This window comes from Aulonocara stuartgranti (assembly GCF_965226115.1).
Source record: "Aulonocara stuartgranti genome assembly, chromosome: 12".
NCBI classification, from domain to species: Eukaryota; Metazoa; Chordata; class Actinopteri; order Cichliformes; family Cichlidae; genus Aulonocara; species Aulonocara stuartgranti.
Genome location: NC_138948.1, coordinates 12,281,003 through 12,304,127, shown reverse-complemented (window position 1 = coordinate 12,304,127; position 23,125 = coordinate 12,281,003). Strand labels below are relative to the sequence as shown.

General features: G+C 39.3%; 1 protein-coding gene across 21 annotated transcripts in view; it reads left to right on the top strand.

Annotated features, from left to right (window-relative positions):
- gpat2 (glycerol-3-phosphate acyltransferase 2, mitochondrial) overlaps positions 1-23,125 on the top strand; it is a 170,840-nt gene that overhangs the window by 112,478 nt on the left and 35,237 nt on the right. For 16 of the 21 annotated variants that reach the window (XM_082553969.1, XM_082553956.1, XM_082553963.1 and 13 more), the window contains 5 exons: positions 15,912-16,018; positions 19,437-19,547; positions 19,781-19,851; positions 19,946-20,056; positions 20,481-20,603. In XM_082553969.1, coding sequence (XP_082410095.1) covers positions 15,944-16,018; positions 19,437-19,547; positions 19,781-19,851; positions 19,946-20,056; positions 20,481-20,603 — 491 coding nt within the window. In that variant the 5' untranslated portion in view covers positions 15,912-15,943. The remainder of the gene's footprint in view (positions 1-15,911; positions 16,019-19,436; positions 19,548-19,780; positions 19,852-19,945; positions 20,057-20,480; positions 20,604-23,125) is intronic. The other 5 variants (XM_082553961.1, XM_082553959.1, XM_082553962.1 and 2 more) reach the window with 1 other exon arrangement.

The window sequence follows — 23,125 nt, the reverse complement described above, 5'->3', positions numbered from 1 at the left end:
AACCACAGAGTTTAACACAAGAAAATCAGACAAGTTGAAATGATTACAACCCATGTTTTCTTGGGTTGGCACGTGAACGCTTTACACTTTAGTTCACGTGCCATATCTGATGTGTTTCGGTGAAATTCAGTCACCCTGCTGTGATCTCTGCCTTCAGTACCTTATCATTTCACTTCAGTGTAACTCAATTATTCTCTCTTAAAACTAATTACTGTTTAGCCAAGTGAAATGGCTTGTATGCAATGTGTTTGAGCTTTGTGCAGGTCCATATTGTCCTGTTTCTTTTCTAATTTAACATTGCTGTCAACCTTTTTTGTACACCTTCAGTACAACTGCTGTGACCGTGAATACAAATATAGATAATTACACACCTCTCTTCTCTGACATTTTTCAGCTGTAGGTCAGACATCACTGAAGAACACAATGTGTGTGTCTCCACACATTCTCTCTCAAAGATGTCCCTGCACATCTGCTGAACTCTGATTCTTAAAGCATCCATTCATTTAATTGTACATCATAGTGTAACCACCCTGCTACATCTACCACATCTTATCACATCTACTTGGGCACTAAAACTCTGAACATGTGTGTACGTGTGATCGATGGTTTTAAGCCTACAGAGGGATTATGGATGTTTTAGTTGTGCGCGACAATTGAACACACTCATAACACTCAGGTCAAGTGTTTACCCAGCTGCATGTTTGACTAATGACTCGGTTATTGAATTATACACGTCGTTAATAGACTAAGTGTCCACTAAACTGAAAAAAGATTGTACCAGGCAATGACTCCCCTGCATGTTTTTCAAAACTTGTATAACAAAATGAGCAACATTGAGTTTTGTGGAAACAGAAGAGATTTGCTTAGGCCTTTCCAGATGTGATGGACATTGTTTGCATTTGCTTTGCTCTGTGATGTTAATCATCAACATTTATGGAAACAGTGGTTGGAGACTGCTGTACTGCCAAATTAACTGCAACTGTGTGGAATTAACTTGTTATCTTGTTTCCTTTTAAAATATCTTTTTTAACTGCTACCTTCAAAAGGACTTTTGTGCGTGAAGACCAAAGACGCTGATAAAATGGAGAATAGAATCAGTCTGCTGGCAAATTCTAGTTGCAGAGTAACTGTGATTTATAAGAAAAAAATTGAAAATCTGTTGTCATCTGTTGAAAATTCAACAGATGACATAAGAAAATTACTTATGTTGGAGAAGTTAAAAATATGACTTCAGTGGGTCCCTCTCATTATGAATCTGTCCTTTGCTTTCTGTTTCTGTGTGGAAGTAACATGGTCACTCAGTGTTCCTGCCTCAGTGACTGCCTCTTGTGAGATATTTATAGCTGCTGAGGGATTTGTACTCACAGTACCATAGGGTTCATAGGCATACACACTGTTTGGCTTTCAATATGATCAGTGTGTTCTTCCTTTCTTATTTTCACCACACATTGTGTGGTCTGTTGTTGCCATAGAAGCAGGGCAACTCTGGGTGTTTGTTTGAAGTTAATGTAAACTTAATATGAAGTGGGTGTTATCAGGCAGTTGGTGTTGATCAAACAAGCTTACATTGTTCATTATCAGTGCAGCCACTAAAGACTTCTCATGTTTGACTTTGCATCAACACATTTTACACAGTTAATTCTCAATTATTGCATAAAAGCTGTCAAGTCTTCAGTTCACGAATCAATTACCAGGCAGGCCAGTTGCATAAGAAATCAGGTTGCAGTATGATGTTTAAAGAAGATGTCTCCTAAACTCTGTTTTTGAAGTTTTTCTTTTTTTATTTACACACATTTTGAACATTTTTGAGAGCAGAGGGGTTAATATGGCCCCAGACTTGAATCTGCATGTTTTAAGAATAGGATGAGGAATGCTTGCAGGTATCAGGCCTCTTAGTCTGCCTCAGTCTTTTCCCACCTTGCATGTCTGCCCAGGTGTCTCATACTCCACTGTAGTTAATTAAACTGCATGGCTGTCAGGGAGCAATGAAAAGCTGTTTAAAGGTATGATATAGGGGAAAATGTGAAGGTGTGAACAGAGAGAGATGACGGGTATCTGACGTGTAATTAGTACTCCTTTTTTGTGAATCCACTGCGAAGTGGAAACCTTTTTATCTGACAGTATCTGTTAGAAACAGCTCAGTGATCCGTATAATTATCATCAGATCCTATTAGTCAAAAACACGTTGATCAGTGTAATTATCATCAAATCCTTTTAGTCGAAAACAATCTGATCTCTGTTTTTCCAAGCCTATCTTCCTCCCCCCTCCTGTTTTCCCTCAGTCATATTTTTAAAGTTTTGTGCATGCTTTAATGTTGTTTTTATGAAAGAACATCAAAAGTCACAGCAATTTGTTCTTATTTACCCTCTCACACGTCTTTTTTATCATTCTGCCTGGGCCTGTCGAGTGGGGTCATTCAAAGGCAAGAAAAATATCATTTCACCATCGGAGATATTCCAGTGATTAAATTGTCTTTGAAACTGTACCCAAATTATCAGCTCACGTGTCAGTGGCAATGGGTCTTTTTCATAATAGACTTTTTCTCTTTCCATCTGTAGCAAGAACACAGGCACATGTGGCTTTGTTCAATTCAAGCTGTGACAGTGTGATGGCATGCTTTTATTTTGTTATTTACACTCGTACCAGTCCTATATGTGTTATTATTACATAAATACTTGTCAAACAGTAACACATCAGAATGTCTTCATTAAAAAGGGCTATCCAGCTTTAATTTTTGCTTAGCTATAATGAGGTAAATTTGATCACTTGTGGATCTAGAGAAAGCATATGGTCATATGCCAAGAGAGGAGAGAGGTAATCTGAGAGAGGATTATATCAGGGATCCGCTGGGCGCCTTCTTGTTTGCAGTGGTGATGGACAGGTTAACAGATGAAGTCAGGCATGTGTCTCTGTGGACTATGATGTTCACAGTCTGTAGTGAGAGTAGGGAGCAGGTGGAAGAGAGCCTGGAGAGGTGGAGGTATGCTCCGGAGAGCAAATGAATGAAGGTCCGTAGAAGCAAGATAGAATACAGAGGGAGATGGGTGGAAAGCATGCAAGGAGCAGAGGTAGTGAAGGTGGATGAGTTAAATACCTAGAGTCAACCATCCTAAACAACAAACAGGGCAAAAGAGAGGTGAAGAAGAGAGTGTGGGCAGGGTGGAGTGGATCGAGATGAGTGACAGGAATGATTTTTCACAGGAGGAATAGCAGCAAGAGTGACAGGGGAAGGTATACGAGATAGCAGTGAGACCTGCTATTAGGTATCGTTTGGAAACACTGCCAAAAGAGAAGACAGAGCTGAAGATGTTAAGATTGTCATTAGGAGTGACTGGGGTGGACATGACTGGAAAATCATATTAGAGGACAGCTGAGTTGAGTAGTATGGAGACAGAGTTGGAGAGAGGCAAGGCTTAAGTGTTTTAGACACATGCAGAGGATGGTGAATATATTGTTTAAAGGATATTTAATATTGAGCTGCCAGGCAAGAGGGAAGACCTTAGAGAAGGTGAAGGAGCACATGCAAGACGGTTGGTGTGATAGAGGAGGATGCTGCGGTGAGATGTGGGTGGATGATCCGCTGTAGTAGGGCTGAACGATTATGGAAAATAATCTAATTGCGATTTTTTTGCCCCAATATTGCGATTGCGATGCAATATGCGATTATTTTTTAAGGTCTTTGTCTTCTGTATTATTAAACAAAGACAAGCAATACATCATATAGTATGGCCAATACTATATTACATTAATTTTAAACTGTTCTTTCCTGGAAGACAGACCTCTGTTATGATGACATCAGGTGATGCATGAATTGATGACTGACATTTTTATTTAACTTCTTCAATCACAACAGTATATTTGAACATACACAATAGTTTATTTTTAGCTTACAAACATCTGAGCATAAAGTGCTGACAAGGAACCCTGGTGTAAACATTAAAATGAAAGTCAGTACAATGTGCAGATTGCAGAAATATACATAAAAAAAAATCTGTGGCTTTACCACACTCAGTTTTTCGACATCTGTGAACTACTAGACAGTCATTCAATTAAAAAATAATATTAAATAAATAAAACTAATAAATAAAAAATACACACATCTTAATGATCTCTGCAGTCAGTAACATTACACATAAAGTGCAAACATAATAGCAATTGTATAAACACACACACAAACACGCCTTTAAAATTTAAAGGCGTGAAATTGGACGGTCTAGCCTTCTGATTAGCGTCACCGCTGTCTCGGTGGAGTTTAATAAACTCGGCCGTCTGCTTCTTGCTATCTAAAATATAACCAGACACTGGTGTAAATTCTCGACTGTCTCATACTTCTGTTTAATAAGTTTTCTGTTTGACGTTTAGTCAGCTGTGTGAAAACCAAGGAGGAACCCACCCGGGGGATTAATAAAGTTTTATTTTATCTAATCTAATAACTTTAATCTCAGCCAAACCGATTTACTCACGAACAAACAAAACACTGAAAAAAGCCCAACAATAACATTTTTAGCCCGAGCAGCGAAAGTCCGCGGTGATCTGAAAATGATGTGCCGGGAGTTGTGCCGTTCTCGGCCGCATCAGTAACCCTCGAGCTCCCGGCTAGCTGTCGAGCTGGTGGGTAGCAGACGCCTCTGAAAACGTCGAAGCACTTTTGCAAATATGGGATATCTTGATAAACCGAGCAGATATTTGATGTTTACACAACTACTTTCTCGCCTGAAAATATGTTAAAAGTTTATTTTGTGACCCAGAAAGATTAGTATGAGTAATTTTAAAACTTAGTAGCGGCCGCCATTGCTGGAAACTGGAGTTTGGCTGGGCCGCGCTATGAATTCTGGGATATGGTAGTAATTTGGACAGCCTTATAATCGCAGCCTTTGCGGTTAGAAAATTGCACTTGATCATGTCGCGATATTATCGCAAATGCGATATATCGTTCAGCCCTACGCTGTAGTGATGCCTAAATGGAGCATCCGAAAGAAGAATAGAATCTTTGAGGTAGTATTACTTTATATACTAGTCATTAGTCTTTTTAGTGGCCTTGGATCGTGTAGTTCATTTTATCTACGCCTCATGTGCCTAGCACAGCAGTTTAACTAATTTATCTTCCTTAATGTTAGTATGTGCAACTTCCCAGTTGGCAGGATGTTCCAAAGCAACAACACAAGTTGTGATTAATTATACCTCACGGTGATGTTGCAGAAAGTTGAATTGATAATCAAATGATACCAGACTTCATACGGAGGAGTGGCTTTGTTTCAAACCACGAATAGCATAATTCTCACTAAAAGCGTTTTCCAGACAAAATGCCACCTGCTGCTTATGAATTAGTAGCTTTGTGCTACAATAAAATAAAATAAATGTGAGTAATAAGCACCAGTAGATGCACCAAATTATCAGCAGCTTTACCTGCTCATATTTACCTTGTTGACTGGTATTAGCCAGTAACTAACAAAACTGTAGCTTTTGTTAATTACGGCAGAATTGAAGCCTTTGTCACACATTTAGGAGCCGTCTTTCTCTATGATAAGGCTGCCGAGGAGCTAGTCTTCCCATAAAAAGAGAATTATCTGATGCATCACATTAGTGTTGCGGTCAGTGTATCTGAGATCATGTTTCATATATTTTATAATTGAACGTTTCCCACATGTTACATTTTAAAGTATTTAAAATGAAAATGTTGATGTCTGCTGCTGCGTATCCTACTACATGTTGCACAATTTGATTATCAACTGAAAACTGGATTTTTTTATTTTATTTGAAATCATCTGTGAGGGTTGATTTGATTGATGTGTAGAAGTCACACTGCTAAACAAAAGTAATTGGCTAAACGGTAGCAAATTAAAAATTTCAAGTTATTTTTGCTGTGCAGAATTTCCAATCAAGCTGCACTGATTGTTGTAAAGTTTAGTTCTCTTATTTGGAAAATGCAGAAGTTGCTAATGTACTTTTTTAAAAATAAAAATTATTTTTTTTAAAAGACCTCATCTATAGCGCTCAGTGAATCACACAAGATGAAAAGATTTCCATGCTGGCAAAAGACGGGTAATTGATTGACAAGTACAAGATAACAAATAATTGTGTGAAATTTTTTGAAAAGCTGCTGTTTGATACAGCACATTTAAAGCCTTTGTCACACATTTAGGAGCTGTCTTTGTATATGATAAGGGTGTGGACAAGCTAATCTTCCCATAAAAAGTGGATTATGTGGTTTTCTAAATTAATTTTGGGAGTAATTCTTGCACTAATATATTGTAAATTATACCACATGTTCGAATTCTGACTTAGATGAACAAATGTGAAAAAAGGTCATAACTAATCCAGCTGTAGTGCTATTAGTTACAGATACACAACTCTGATTAAACAATTTTATTTGATTGATAGCTGTCAGAATGTTTCTGTAAAGATTACCTACATGCACTATATCATTAAAGTGAAAACAGTGTGGCTGTAGGTGGAAAGAGAGCACAGTGTAAAGTTATAGAATTCCTCTTGTTCTGGGAAATCGATGATGCTCTCTGGCTCCGTGACGCAGAGCTACTGATTCACAGATTGATTTTCTGTGTGTGTGCGCGCAGTGAAGCGGTGAGACAGCTCACACCTTCGATTGAATAGTTGTGTATATTTACCATATTAGCATTCTTTTTTGGACAGCCTGGGTTTCTTGTAGACTGTAAATACAAGACTATCACAATGCTGTCCCAGCTGCGTAATCTATCTGCCTGCTCAGCAGAATCCCAGCTCCCTGGTGGTTTGTTGAAGAAGGCTCATACATGTCAAAGGCATGCGGGTAATGTTATCACTAAGTACATTATGCAGCACTGGATTTTTAAACTTGTGCTTTCCTTAATAAAACCTTGCTCAAATTGAATTTTCTTTATAATAGGAGGGCTCATTGTCTGTCTGCTGCAAACATTTGTCACAGTTATTATAGTCACATATTGTCTATAGATTATTTCACACCAAATACTGGAACAAAGTAATTGGTCATTGTTGCGGGGGGGTCCATCCCATTCAAGACAGCATAACAATGAAACTATGCAGCAGTTTATGGGGTTTCTGTATGAAGGATTGTGGAATCGGGATTGTTATGGATAAAAGAAAGTATGACAAATATATTTGTTTCCAGAAAATTCCACAGTATTGGGATATTCAATCCACACTGAAGCCATGCTTGTATTTGTTTAAATGGAAAAAAAACACGTTAAGATATGTGTATATATATTGTACAGATATTTGCGTGTATATTTTACATAGCTTATCCATATTTTTTCCATGTCTTATTTCTTTAATATGCAGAACCCCTCTAGCACTATTTTTGAGACATGCAATGCATTTTTGTTGTGATATGCACGGTTTGGTTTATTGTCCAAATAATAGTTTGTCTGTCTTGACCATCGCATGCTAAGCTGTGTCCACACCAGATCACCATAGAAAGTGAATGAAATTTGGTGATTTCAAGCAGCTGCGGGCAAAACAATTTTTGGTGACGCAAGATAAGCTTGTGATTGCTCTGGTTTTAATCGATAACTACACTCAACCACTCAGGGAATATACATTTTTCCCTAGTTACTGGGGGTTGCCATAGGTTGTTGGCCGGTATCTAAGCTTGTTGACAGTTTCTGTACCAATCAGTTTCACAGCAATTGCTAGCAGTCACTCAGCAGTCACGAGCCCCCAATTCATGTTTACCCCCCACACCCCCACACCCAAGACCCAAGCAGCAACAGGAAACAAATCCTTTCTTTATAATGTGATTTATTTACAAAGTGGTAAGAAGTCGAGCCAAAGCCAAAATAATAAACAAAACAAATCTAAACAAATCCCGCGCCCCTGACCTTACCAAAATAAAGTCAAAAATAAAGACAGAGTCTGACCTCTGTAACTAATTTAAAACAGGAGAAAACTGGTGATCAAAAGAAACCGCAGCTCACCCCTACCCACTCCACTTCCACAACTTTCAAAACAGCACTGCAGCCAGCGGCTGCCACAGGTATACTGCTGGGTTGTGAGGAGAGACGCGAGAGACGCGAGAGCCTCCCTCGCCGTGGCACTCCAGCCTCCTTTAGTGGGCGGGTCCTCCAGCTGGAACCAGTCTCGTCGGGCTGTATATCCACGCACCAATCGGAGCAGGGCCCTGGCATAGCCGAATTAACATAAACAAATACATTAACTGCACAAAACAAACACATGAAATGCAAGTTCGGGACAAGTAGGAATGGGTAGTTGCCAACTCCTGTGTGGCACAGGGGCCTTAGCTGACTTAACATAAGGCAAATCTTTTAAAGTTGCAAGCTGTATGAAATTAGATACTTATACTGTTACCTTTTAGAAAAAGGTGTTGCTTCTGGAGTATTAATGACAGTTTCATAATATCCTAGCATCCTCAATGACCAGGGACTGGGAAATAAGCTGTCAGGCATTTGTTTCTGGAAGTTCTCTGTGATAACCCCAATTTTCAGTTATTAATCTGCAGCTCCGCTACAGTGTACAATGATGCTTACTGATGAAAATCCTTAATATTTTCTTCTGGCTTGATGTGTAGTAGTTTCCACACATTTGCCTAACAAGCAAAACATCCCTGGTTCAGTTCTAGGAGGAGACGCAAATCCCTTGCAGGTTGAAACAAGGAGGGCGTCTGGTGTTAAATTCCCAAATCAAACATGTGAGGCTACCTGCTGTGGTGACCCCTTGTGAATAAGGGATCAGCTGAGAGTAGTTCTGCTCACTGACAAAAATCCCACTTTACATGCACTGGCAAAGCCTGCATCATAAATACTCTCGTGGCTCACTCTGCTCATGTCATTTATCAAACACACCCTCGCAATTTGGTAGTCAATTTAACCTGCAGACTTTCTCATCTCTTCCTCTGACACGTCAGTGCTGCTCTCCACCACCTGCATCCACCTGGAGGCTGAGAAGAGATATTTGTTTATTACTCTCCAGTTTTATACGTAACAAATTTGCATGGACTTCAGAGCCTGAAGCTGTATCCACACACATCGCACATCGCTTTGGTCACTAGTGGACATTTTAGGCTCTGGTTGCCTAGGTAACTCAAATGTATTTACTCTGTTGTATAACAATTACCTGTATCCTGTTCTTTAATTGGTAGCCACCTCAATCGCTCCCTCGAAATTGAGAAACCTTTATCCTGAGACCCACTTGCTTCATGTTGTCAGTGTTTTTTTTTTTATAATACTTAGTTGTTTGAAGCCCAGTCAGATTTCACAAATGGACATTTTGGTCTTTGTTTTGATCATTTCAGCCTGATTTATCGAACGGCTCTGGACAAATACACAACAAGCTTCTCAGTTTTTTGGTTTGTGAGGACTCTAGCCCATATGAGTGGTTTCATGAAGGAGTCACAATGGCAACATAATTTAATAACTACTCATGCCCACAAGCATTTTGGCTCATATTGATGCTGTTTTATTACATCGGCACTCTGTAACATCTCATTTTCACCAGTGAATCCCCAGTGTGATAGGGGCATAGATTCAACAAGGCATTCACAGCTTTTAGTCCATGTTGACATGACAGCATCACACAGTGCACATTTGTTTGCTGCACGTCCATAATGTGAATCTAACATTCTATCACATCCCTATGGTGCTTTATTGGACTGATATCTGATGACTGTGGAGGCAATTTGGGTAGAGTGAAGTCATTGTCATGTTCAAGAATCCAGTTTGGGAGGCTTTGAGCTTTGAGATATGGCTCGTTATCCTGCTTGAAGTGGCTATCAGAAAATGGGTACCATGTGGTCATAAAGGGATGGACATGATCAGCAACAATACTCAGATAAGCGGTGGGGTTTAAACTACGCTGAGTGGGTACCATGGGGCCCCCACATCACTACACTACCACTGACAGCCTGTTGATAGAAGGCAGGATTGATCCATGTTTTCATGTTTACACCAAACTCTGAGCCTACCATCCAAATGGTGCAGCCAAAATTGAGACTCATTAGTCAGACAACCAGGATGAAAAGCTGTGTCAATTTCCTGTTCCTAGCTGGCTGGAGTGGTACCCAGTGTGGTCTTCTGCTGCTGTCGCTTATTTGGCTCAAAGTTCGACCTGTTGTACATTCAGAGATTCTCTTCTGCATAGCTTCGTTATAACAGGTTGTTGTTTAAGTTATTGTCTTCCTCCTTTCCATCCACTTCCACGCAGTCTGATTATTCTCTTCTGTAGGGATGGGTATCGAAACCCGGTTCTTGTTGAGAACCGGTTCCCACTGTTTCAATTCCTTGGAATTGTTTGCCATTTTTGCAAACGATTCCCTTATCGATTCCAGTCGCCCCAAATGACGTCACCACGTTGCGGAGCGTCATTTACCTGGCCGCAAACGCTCAAAAGTTTGATTATACTTTACGAGAACAACAGGGCAACTTGCAAAGTAGATATTTCATTAAGGGAGGAAACACTACGAATATGCAAAAGCATTTACTCACAAAACACACGATAACTTTAAATGAATGTCGTGTTTTTAATTCCGCTCCAGACTCGTGAATCTCAACCGAGCAGCGGCGGTAACCTTTGCACGTCCTCTCCCGTTAATGCGCCAGGTAAATAATCAACTAACAGTGCATATTATGTTAGCGCGATCTGCCTTATTACAAAACCTGCTATTACTGTGCATTTAGGTGACCATGATGAGAGAGACAGACAGAGTCTGGCTCAGATGCTGGCAGTTCTCGCTGTAGTCTACAGGTAGCGTCTCCTTTCAGGCCAGGATAGACAAATGTCACCGAGCAGTGACTAAGTTTGTGGTAAAAGTTTTGCACCCATTTGCCACAGCAGATGCCCCCGATTTTCAGTAAGTGAATGTGTTTAATTGTAGGCAGGGACATTACTGGATATTCTTGTGTAATTGCTACAGAATGATTTATGTTATACTTTGTTATTGCTACAGAAGAATATTGATTTTATTATTTTACATTTACAATTTTTTTTCCTGGGGACCCTGTGACACCCATTGAAGAGCCGTAGGCTGGATCTCTTAAGATCTCACTGCTGGGTTTGTAAGGCCATGTTACTCCTAAATTTTTATCTTGTTCAAAGAGAAGATATAAAACAAAGTTCTAAGCTAATCGAACTTAGTGTTCTCCTTTTTAAAAAATAAGAATCGATAAGAGAATCGATAAAGAATCGAATCGTTAAACAGAATCGAAAATGGAATCGGAATCGTGAAAATCTTATCAATACCCATCCCTACTCTTCTGACATCTTACATTGCCCAGAGAACTGCTGCTCACTGGATATTTTCTCTTTTTCAGACCATTCTCCATAAAGAGATGGTTGTGCAGGAAAATCCTAGTAGATCAGCTGCCTGTTCAGTGTAATTCAAATGACACCACTTCCAGGTATATGTTGCCGTTTTGACGCAAGCTTACAGTAATTCGTTGCTGTCTGAATTGTTCACATGGTGTGTTTACAACATAGTTATTTTTGTTTGCAGAAGGAAATCCTGGCTCTAAAGACTACCACTGACAGAAAAATATCCAAATGTGAAATGCTGCTATTTTCTGGGCGTTACCTTTGATATTTGATAGACAGGTTATTAGGCTAATTAGCTACCAGTGTCGGTTACAGCTGCAAAAGTGCGTCTTGATGACGTTAGTGTTCAGCATTACAAGGACTGTTGCAGGGTAGAGGGGCTTGTAAAGCTAATTTGTATGCTGTGGGGATTTCAGCTGTGACAGCATTCAAAACAAACACGGTAAACAAGTTTCTACTGCAAGAGGTGAGTTTTACAAATTCTGTGTTTGAGGTGATGCTGTAATTGTTACTTTTTAAGGTTATTGTTAGCTACTATAATCTTGTTGATTATTTAGCTATCAGTGAAATGCAATCCTTTTTTGCCATCAGTGCGGTGTTCAGCTAAATTCAGTATACGTAATGCGCTCTGACAGCATTCAGAGTAACCTTTCCATTTGTCAGATTAAGAGTGTTAATGTTGTCTTTGTGTATTTCAGTTTAAGTTCTTTAAGCTGTTCTGACAGAAACATGCAGTTCATTTCTGTGTGATTCCTCTGCTGCTTTGACATTGCCGTGGTTTAATAGAAAATTTTACAGTTTATCTTTTCAAGCTTTTGCAGAAAATCCAAATGATACCTGGATAGAGATTTAAGGAGAAACTCTTCCTGCGTCCCGCATGGACAGCAGTGTAGCTCATTGATTTCTGATACACAACAAGAGGGTCATGGGTTTTTACCCATCTAGGGCACACTTTCTTGTGTTTTTCCCTGGAGTTACAGTTTCTCTCATAATCTAAAATGATTTTTTGGTGCTGCCTATCTTAACCCTTAAATCTTAAGTTTCATTTCAGAGTTGAATTGTTCTAGGAGGTGTGGAGGATGAATTTTAAACAAATGTATTCTGTTATCTTCTCTGTGTGCAGCTCCTTTACAGATAGATGAGCTGTTATTATTGTAATTATTGTAGCATATGTGTACGCTGCTTAAAAAATTAAAGGAACACTTTGAAATCATCAATCTCAATGTGAAAAAAGTCAGGCTCAATATCCATCTTGATATGGACTGAGTGAGGTGTTAGAAACTAGGATAACATATTCTTTGATGAAAGAACTAAATTGATAGACAACCAGAAAATCAAAGAGAGGAAAAAAAGACTTTTGCTAGAATTTCATTGCAGGAACTTAAAATGGTACTCAGTAGTTAGTGTGTTTCCTGTGTTTGAATGAATGCCTGACAATGTCGGGGCCTGCTCCTAATCAGACAACAGATGGGATATGGGATTTTCTACCTGATACTTAATAGCCTGGGTTCCAATTTCCAGCGTCGAGTTTGTGCGTCACTCCATGGATTTGCCTCCCCAAACCATCATTGATCCGCCATCAAACCGGTCATGCTGAGTGATGTTACACGCATTATAATGTTCTCCAGACATTTTCACGTCTGTCACATGTTGTGGTATTCTGGAATTCTACAGCAAATTCCAGTTGGGATTCACAATGCCAGACAGCAAGCACCGGATAGCTCCCTCAGGCCAACCTCAAGAAGTTTATTTTTGATTGTTTGGTCAAAGACATTCACACCAGTGGCCTGCTGAAGGTTCATTTTGTAGCTCTAGCAGTGCACAGCCGGTACCCACTCGGGGTGTGAGGAAGTTCTTTTTCAGTTTCTTAAATAGGACGTGCAAGAGAACATTTGAGGGGTTGCACCAAGGAGCAGTACATATAAAACAAATAAAGATTTTTATTTATTTATTTTTTAATACCGATGGGCCAACTGACCAGCTAATGTTTAATGTTCTCGGTCTGGTCAGCTTTGCGTATGTCTAATTATGCACCAGTCCATTTCATGCATCTGTGATGCATGCCCCACAGTGGCGCAGACAAAAATTCTGACAACCACACACTAACATGTTGTCAGCAAGGAAGCTCTTTGCTGTGAGTAAGTCCAAAGTAAACACTGAGAGGACCACCATGAAAATGTTTATAACAACAAATCTAATCAGAAAGTTAAATCACCCTCACTCAGCTGAACCTGAATTTTTTATAGAAACAAATAAAGGTTAAGTGGCTTAAGCTAGAGCCAGCAGCCTTGGTATGAGCAAAGGATCAAAAGCATTTATGAGGAAAATTAGGGAGATGAATGAAAAATGAGTAAAGGGTTGGTGTCCTATTGTCTCGTCACAAACATAAATAAAATAATCAAAATAACTGACATTTGTTTTGTTTTCTAAATCTGTTGCACCTTCTTCTGTTTAGGTAGATAGAAAATGTCAAGTAAAGGTGGGCAACCTGTTTTCAGAGAATTATTTGTTCCTCCTTCCAGCAGCAAAATATACTATATTCAGTTGTTTATGTAAGAGGAGAAACCTGTAACTTACTAAGGTTTGGAGGAAATTGTAAAGTTTATTAATTTCATTTCATTAAAATATGAAAAAAATAATTAGCATTGAATAAAAGTTGATTTTGGTGTCATTTATAAATCTCGGAAAGAAAATTGGAAGCTGCAAAAATCAGTACTTTGCAATGTAGTTGACCGATGCCAATGGGTGCAACTCTAATTTGCAACTTTAAATCATGTAAAGCTACTCTAATAGTCCAAGAATAAAAAATATTTAGCAGGAAAAAAGCAATAACACCCCCTTTAAAGCCTCTGCTATTAACTCCTGGTTAACCCTACCCTAGACATGAATGCACCAGCTGACATCCCTTTGACTGCTGCTCTAAAATGATCCTCACTCTAATCTGTCCTGGCATCTTTTAATGGCTTTTGATTTTTAATCTTATTAATTCTTAATTATTTCTCATCATGGGCCCACTTAGGTCTGAGCTGTCACGTTGGCAAACTACAGCATATTAATTAAATACTATAATTGATCAGTTAAGTTTTAACGAGTGGAAGAGTCAAGCAAGAATAAATATGAGTGCTCTAAGGAGGTACCTGCGGCCCAGATCTCAATGTTGAAGTGAATGTTTTTACACGACTGCATTAATTTCTGTACTGTATGTTGACTGGTAAGATGGCACATAGAAAATTAAAATCTTGTTTGCAGTGTTACGTTGACCTGGCCTTGGCATACTGCTGTCTCTAGCTGTTTCCATGTGGTCTTGTATTCCCTTGAGTGGATTATATAACCCCATTAGAGACTTTGCTGTTTCTCTGCCTGTGTAATTTACAGTTTTACACTCTTTACTCCCATTTTGCTGCCTTGTCTCTTTCATCACCTGCCGCACCTGTGAAACACTACAGAGCCCTGGGAAGCTCTTATCAATGTCTGCCATTTCCCACAGGAGTTGGTAATGAATGTGGGAACTTGAGCCAGTTGAAATGGAGCGTCTTCCCATGGGGAGGGCTTAAGTTTTAATTAGCAAAGTTAATAGGGCAGAATGGGATCAACACAGTGAAAGACAGAGATGCAAAGGAAGAGTCTTTCATTGTGCCTAATGAGACTCCTGAATTGCGTTGATGTAGCCAAAGAAAAAGGTTTATTTGAAGGCAGCAGCACACGTCTTCACCCTTTTTTGTAGTAGAATCAAAAGCCTTATACAAACCAAAGGTAATCTCTCTCAGGATGGTGGCTTTTATGCTTGCGTAGCTCTCCCTTTGGAGAGTGTGAACTTGAATTAATCTGAATTAAATCTACCTTAATTTCAGATGATTACTCACTTGAGCTCCACCACAGCCAGTGCTATCAATTAGATAACCTGTTTAAGCTAGATTGTATTACACTGTGACCTATGTTGCCAACACTCATTACTACGGTTCAGAGTGGGCAAGGGACCAGCATCAGTTACATAAGAGCTGTTTTTCAGCTGATGGCTATGTTCCCTGCTTTTAATGATTTATAACCTACTAGTGAGCATTCGTGCAGCTTCACCTGTGTGTTGCTGAGCAAGGACAGCCTCGAGTTCTTCAACATCTCTAACCTCTTAATGGCAGTTCTGTCCTTGTTTGATTCCTACCTGCATATAGAAGTAAGCAGAAAACTTTTAAAGTGAAGTTTGCCACTAGAAGTCCAATAAGAGGAAGCAATAGGAGACCAATTCAGTGATACTAGCAGCAAGAGGCTGATATCCCTTAATTTGAAAAGAATGAAAGGCGTGTTGAAGAATTTGAGAGAATTTGTGATGGTGCAGGGCAAGAAAAGGGTTTGTTAGGTGGGTGAAATTGTAGCTAAGGGCATTGGGAGATACTATCAAGAAGGAAGCTGAGATTGTGTGTGGATGAGTGTTTGTTATCTTAAATCGCAAGGTGGAAGTCTTTCTCTGAGCCCTATGAAATGCCTTCAAATTATTCCAAAAAGCACTAAAAACATTTACATGTGATCGCAAGCATACATTACAGTATAATCCAACATAACGTCAGAATGCAGCATTTTTGACATGACTCCTCATACTCTTTTTTTCCTACCCAATCTCTCTCTGTTTTTTTAGGGTTGTGGTTGTAAATCAGCAGGGGCCTCACCATGGAGCAGGAGAAGAATGATGGGATAAACAAAGACACAGTCCTTCCACTTCCAATTCAGCAGAATAGACCCGCTGTAAGAACTGCCTGCATGTCTCTCTCCCACTGTCATCTCCCACTTACTCCACGGGCACTAATCTCAAAAGCTTTGTTCTTCACAATCACGAGAGAACATGCGTGGCCCCTTGTGTTTAATTCTGTTTGATGTGCCAAATCAGTGGATGTGATGCATCAGTGAGTCATACATGCCCGTCAACAAATGAATATAATTTTTAAAGGAATACTGACGTTATGGTAAATATGCCTATGTATTTCATTGCACCGAAATGAGGACGTCTATACTGTAGCATTTTCACATCTGACTTTGTGTGTTAGGTATTCAGCTCTAGGCGATTAGCGTAGATCGGCATAAAGACTGAGAGGAAGAGGAAATCATTAACAAGCATTCAAAAAGGATTTAAACTTCGTAGTATGTATTATCTGTACAGAGAAATTAAAAGCAGTGGTTTGAAAAGGATACATTTAGTTGCAGTATTTGCTACTAATTTGTTCCCTATAGATTTCCAGAAATGCAGATTTCTACAGGTGTCATTTTGAATGTTTTTAAGTCACAAAAAATATATATCTAATATAATCTATATTTGGTATGACCATATTTACTCTTCAACAAAGCCTGAACTTTCTTAGGCAAGCTCTCTTGTAATTTCTTCAAGTAGTCTTCAGGAATAATTCTCCAGGCTTCTCGAAGAACATCCAAAGCTCTTTTTTTGGATGCTGGCTGCCTTTTGTTCCTGTCTGTATAAAGATGATCGCACACTTCTTTAATAATGTCGAGATTTGGGCCTTGGAGAGGCCAATCCATGACTGATAGTTTGTGTTTTTCTATCTAGGTATGCTTTTACTGCATTGGCATTTTGTTTGGGATCATTGTCATATTAGAAAGAAAGAAAAGCTGTTGCCAATCAGAGTGGCAGGGTGAAATGTAAAATTATCTCAGAAAGTCAAGAGTTTTTCACAGTGCTCTGTCGTGCATCCTTTGACTTTGTGGATATGAATGTTGCTATTGAAATGAAAACAATACTTTTATAATATTTTTATAAGGTGTTTTTAGGATTCTGGGCGCATAAATGCTACAAATGGGTCATTTTAGCGCATTGGTTGGTGGTTGCCAGGCAACACAATGACGTCAAACTATCTGATCTTGATATAACCCTTCAGGGGCCTAAGATGTACCTGTGTGCCAGCTCCTAGCTGTGTAGGTGGACTTGGCGGGCCAACTCAGACAGATTTCATGTTGCATAGTAAGAGTTTGGGGTTTTCTGCTAAAGACGAAGTAAGCAAGCAGGACTGTTGCGTAGCTCAAACAAATCATGAGTTTAGCTCTCCTCAAGTCTTACAGATCTTTTAAAATTTAAATTTTACAATTTTGACAACAAGTAATGAGCTGCCAAGGTGAACAGCAAAGGCGAGTCGGGCTCTTGGCGCTGAAATATCTCTGGCTCTAAATCAGTAGTGTCCAACATCAGCCCGCCAAAGACGACAATCTGGCCCACTGAACAGCTACTGAAAACGCGACATAGCTTTTAGACTTTTAGCTGTATTTTTAAAAGCTGATAAAGCAGAATCTATGCAGGATACAGATGACCAGGGTTAGAATCTGTTCTGGTCTTGGATGCATTTTGCTGGCATGATTTTATTCCCTAAGAGCCCCTGAGAAAGTAAAGAAAATATTTTGGGATGATCAAATCAGTACTCACCTTAATCTAAAAAACTGTTGTGGAAGAGCAGAAGTTCTTTCAAGTTAGCATGCAGATCTAACCCAAAGTCACTGGAAAAATGCAGCTGCAGTTTTTGTTACACAGCGGAGTGACAGAAAATACTGAGCTGTCTCACACACTTTTTGCCTCATAAATATCTTTGTATAACTTCCTTAAATAGGTAAACAACAGTCTAATGTTTTCATTTTTGTGAGTTGATTTTTAAGTTTTCAGGATATAATAATGCACAACTAGAGAAAATTCCCTCTGATATGTAGAAGCCGAATAAACTTTTTTTTTTGCCCTCCTTATTGCATGACTCTAACTGATGGTACATTGAAAGATTTTGTTTTGAAAGCATCACTACTTTAATTATTTCTATTCCCTGTCGAGTTTCCAAACACCACAGCTTATGAATGCAAAGCTTTGTGGCAGCTGAATAGCTCTGTGATCAGACTTCACAGCAGCATCTCAATGCACCACCAGGAGGGATTCATAGATCACCCCATGATTTTAAAACTCCATTAAAACTCACAAAAGTACAACAAAATTAAGTGACTCTAATCAAATCCAACGCACACGTGTTCCTTTTATGTAGCTTTTACTATATTGAGCAAGTTTCAAGGCCTTGAAACTTTCAGCAAAACTGAAATGAGCTAAAACTTTAAAGTGATGTCATGCCCAATAAGTCCACTCACATGCATTAAAAAACAAAATTCCTCACCAGGCAAGTGGTGATCACATAGCACAAGCCGTGCCAGCACAATGTAAAATCCCCTTCCTGTCTGGATCCGGGGCTTTCATTCATCTCTTGTTATGTACAACACTCTTAGCAGAAGAACAGAACTACAAAATAATAATCCAGGAAATTAATGACATATCATGGGCATCAGATCCAGATCGAAGCATTTCTACCTTCTCCTTGGAATGAGCAGACATAAGTGCGTAACTCTGGTCATCGAGCTGGGCCAGCTTATTTACACACAGGTTTAGCCTGATAATCCGCATGCCTCTCATTTTTTTGGTCTACCTCTTTTCTTTGTACTTTTCCCCTGAACGAGTATGGCCCTTTAAGTTATTGATAGTTCGATCCAAACTTTCATGATCATAAGGTTTTGTCTTTAAATTGACCTTATCTACCAGTCAGCTGCTCTCTTTTCTGGAATCCATCATCATTCAACTTGGAGAAAGTGTCATTGATCTTAGGAGATTGATTAGATCTTTTTTTCCCAAAGCCAGGCGATCACTCTGAATCCTGATCAACACAACACATCGACCATGATAATCAGTCGGTTGGCGTGTTTTATCGTACTGTACTGCAAATATTTGAACACCTGACCAGCAGTCAGCTTGCTCGGGGAGGCCTGAAGTGTGGTTGATTAGTATACAGTACACAGCCTGGCTTGTTGAGCGCATGAGCTGTTTGTTTGATTTGCACAGGGAGCGTCTGATACAGGGGCTCACATGGGAACTGTATTAATATTTACTGCACTGCTAGTAATGGCGTGCCGATATGAATTCAGAGTTAAACCAATCAAAGAGACAGAAAAAATTTCACAAGCTCAAAAGACATCAGGGTGCAACAAATTAAAGTCAAATAAGATAAGAAACATTAGTTTTAGCTTTATGTACGTAATAACATGGCAGTTGAGTGTTATTTCAAAAAGTGGATGTGGTTGTGGTTTTTCTGCATGTGACATCCTGTTTGTGTTGTGTCTGTTTTGTGTTTCTTCCCAGCTGTCATGTGGATTAAAGATCAGGAAAATGATGAAAACTGTGCCTCCTTGTTTGGGGAAGTTCAGGCCAGTTGTGGGCCAGTGCTGCCACCAGTGCACCCCAGACAGTCTGGTGAGTGTGCAGAGTAATTATGGATCTCTTTCACTGAGTAAAAAATGCTGACTTTATATGGCACGCAAAGGTTGTGAGTATAAAGATCCTCTTGTAGCTATCCCCATTCACATAGTGTCCTTCAGCTATAGCCTTTTTTTATACAGTAAATTGGATTGTGCCCCACACAGCCCATTCGTGGTTGATGTTGACATTCAGGTCATCTATCTTTATCTGTTTTTGTCATTGCTTAGAGCAAGAAGCTTGGACAAAACTATTCCCTTGGTTTCCACAACCTGCTGAGTGTCAATGAGACACAAACCAGGTAGTATGAGAATCCACCGCATTCGGGCAAAGCCACACAAATTTATTTGGTCCCAGCGCTCTCACTCATGCTCATTTCTTTGAATTGTATGCAGGTATCGAGGCTGGCTGGTGCGGAGGGTGTGCTGTGCCCTGTTTGTGAGTGGGTGCAAGGTTTACGGCAGTCCTGTTAGCGGCAGGCTTGAGCGAGTCTGTCAGAGTCACAGGTACCTGAGGAGAAAGAGAGGGAGGATGACAGGAGTAGAGATGCTGGAGGAGAGTAAATAAATGATAGGCAGAGATACAGAAAATGAAACGGGTTCCTGCAGTTCTGCAGAGAGAGAATGAGAAAGGACTAGTGGAGATAAGACAAAGACATGCAAAGAACAGAAAAGTAAGGCTATCTCAGTCTATAAAGAGTGAACGAAGAAAGATGGGATAACTTGAGGAGAGGTTTCAATCTCTGTCACTGTTCCTCAGTTTGAAGCTGTTGTTGTCCCTCCTCCTGTGTAATTGAGTTTAACCTTTATGTAACCTCCACACTCAGGGATGGTGTTGTTGTCTTACTGGAAGGCTGGTGTTTGTCTAAGTGTAGCACAAATGAAGCTTTGTTCCGTATTAACCCTGCTGTCCTGTGACCATGTGTTTCAGGGTGAAGAAGGCGCTCACAGCAGAGCACAAAGCACCTGAGGGGGGAGACGGCCACGGGCAGCTAGATTGTCTCTCACCATTCCTCCCCCTCATTAACACCTGCATCTCCTCTGGCGTCTTAAGGTTTGTTTATGTGTGCATGAGTCGATTGGGGGGAAAAAAAAAGCTAGGTTCAAAGATGGTTGTTTGTGTGTATTTACTAATACATCACATTTGCATATTGATTCAGAGCTGTGCTGTGAGACCTTTCATTTAGAAATAACGAGTGAGATGTATCATATCGGTGTGCCTGAAGCAAAAATGGAGTTGCAGTCTGCAGCGATTTCTTTTAATGATTTTTTTTAAATCTTTTGATGCAGAAAAGATGAGCCTTTTGATGATATAACGATTCTAAAAGATTTTCACATCTTAATTTATGAGAAATTCCTATTTTATTCTCATTCATTCGCTGCTACTCCATAATGGCTAAGGAGTTAATTTTATGTATTTTCAACATTAAAGCAACATTGCTTTTCTAAAATGTAATTTAGGTCTATACGACTGCTTATCCATATGCATTGTTGTTATGCGAGTTGCTCAGTTTTAGAGATATTGCCTTTTCTTGAATATAACAGAACTAGGTGGCATCTTTTTTGTGATGCTCAAAGTGCCAAAAGATACTTTTTTTTTTTTTTTTAAAAACTCAGCAGTGACAGCTGTTTTTTCAAATGTCATGGCCAGGTTACAAAAAATAAAGTGCAAAATTGTGCAGTTTCATGGAAGATTTTTTTCTTTTGTCCTCTCTCCATCTGCCAACTAAAAGATGCGTGCGGCGTCTTTTATTTGGAGGACATGATCGTTACTGACTTTTTTTCACAAGCCTCTCATCATGGGTAGATGCTCATTTTCTTCTGCGCAGTGATACAGTAAACGGGCGTAATTTGGTATAAAGAAAATAGTTCCTGCATGAAACTTTCTCTACTTTCATGAACGTGATGTTGATGCTGAGTTTTCAAATGTTTCCCCAAGTAACAAAATAGATTAATTGAGATTTATTCCCATTGTAATCAAGAGAAGCAGTATAAGAGAGAGACTGCATTTCAACAAATCCTGAATGGAAATCTAGGATTTGTTGGGCTTTGGAGAATTCTGTAATGGCAAAAATTATGTTTTTTTTGTTCCTGCCCTCAAAGAGCCAGTCAAGAGCCAGACAGGAAACTGAATTATTGCTGTTTCTGAATTTCTGCCCACACACAGTAAAAATACACCACAGTTTTAACTTTGGTTGTGCTGTATACGTACTTGTTTTTGACCCATTCTGTGGCCAATAACCTTCTCTTTTGCAGTAAATGTATAAGATCTGGATTTTTTTTTTCTTTTAACTTTTTTAAAAATGACGTTATCGTGAAAGTTAAACCTGCTTGAAGACCAGTTGGTATCATCCAGATAAGCTGCGGGCAACTGCAGTGACCAAAACGATCATACGTTGAAACCAAGCACACCATTGTTTTTCTTGTGACATTACCAATAAGTTTGATGTGTCACATTTCCTATTGGAAAAACAAAAGTTGTATCCAAGATGGCCGACTTCTAAATGGCCGCCATGGTCACCACCCATCTTGAAGAGTTTGCCCCCTCACATATACTAATGTGCCACAAACAGGACTTTAATATCACCAACCATTCCCATTTTATTACGGTGTATCCATATAAATGGCCCACCCTGTATTACTGGCGAGTGACAAGACTTGCCTGTAGAAGGACTTTGATGGAAGGCAGACATGTCCACAGCTAATATCTCCAAAACTGGGCATTCCAAAATAAAATGACTAAAAAAAAGAGCCATCTAAAAAATATCAGGTCAACTGTCCCTTTAAAGCCTTGACAACACCAAAGCCACCCATCAACTGATCCTGCCAACAAGTATCATTTGTGCACTCAAGGTCTTTAAAGCTTTTTCTCATTTTCATTGAGGGTTTATTCTGTCCAAAAACTATTAAAAACACATTAATGAGCCATTTGCTGAATGTTTTTTAATGACAATGAACATTAACAATGTTGCATCAATTGAACTTAGACCGTCCTTGTGCTTTGTAGGTTTACTGTGGATCAGTGTTGAAGAATAGTCCCCAACAAGCATGGAGAAATTAATTAAAAAGCCTCTTTTAAAGTGACGTGGCCATTCATGAGTCACTTTTACATCTTTCATTACATAGATGGACTGAATAAGTGAAAAATGTTAAGAGCTTAACTCACACATTGTTGGCTTTAGTGTTTTTGCAGTATTAGTTGGCGATACCCAAAAACGCACAGCTGTGGTTGCTATGACGAACAGGCCAATCACAGGCTCTTATGAATATTAATTATCAACAAAATAGCCCAAGATAATTGCCAGATTCATTAAAAAAAATTCATTTCAGTAATTATGTTTATTTATGTTTTGTTTTTTTTAAACCAGCAGAAAAAGCAGAATTTGAGGCTCAGGGTTTCGGATTTCTGTCTTACAAGAATGTTCTACATTTTTGTACACAGGATTGTTTTAAGAATTTTTACTGGAAAAAATTGGAATAGTCAGCTGTCAGTGGAGATATGTAGATATCACAAATTCCTACTTCTTTTTGGTCACTCGGGGGAAGAACAATAGGCTTTCCAAACCCTAAATTGTG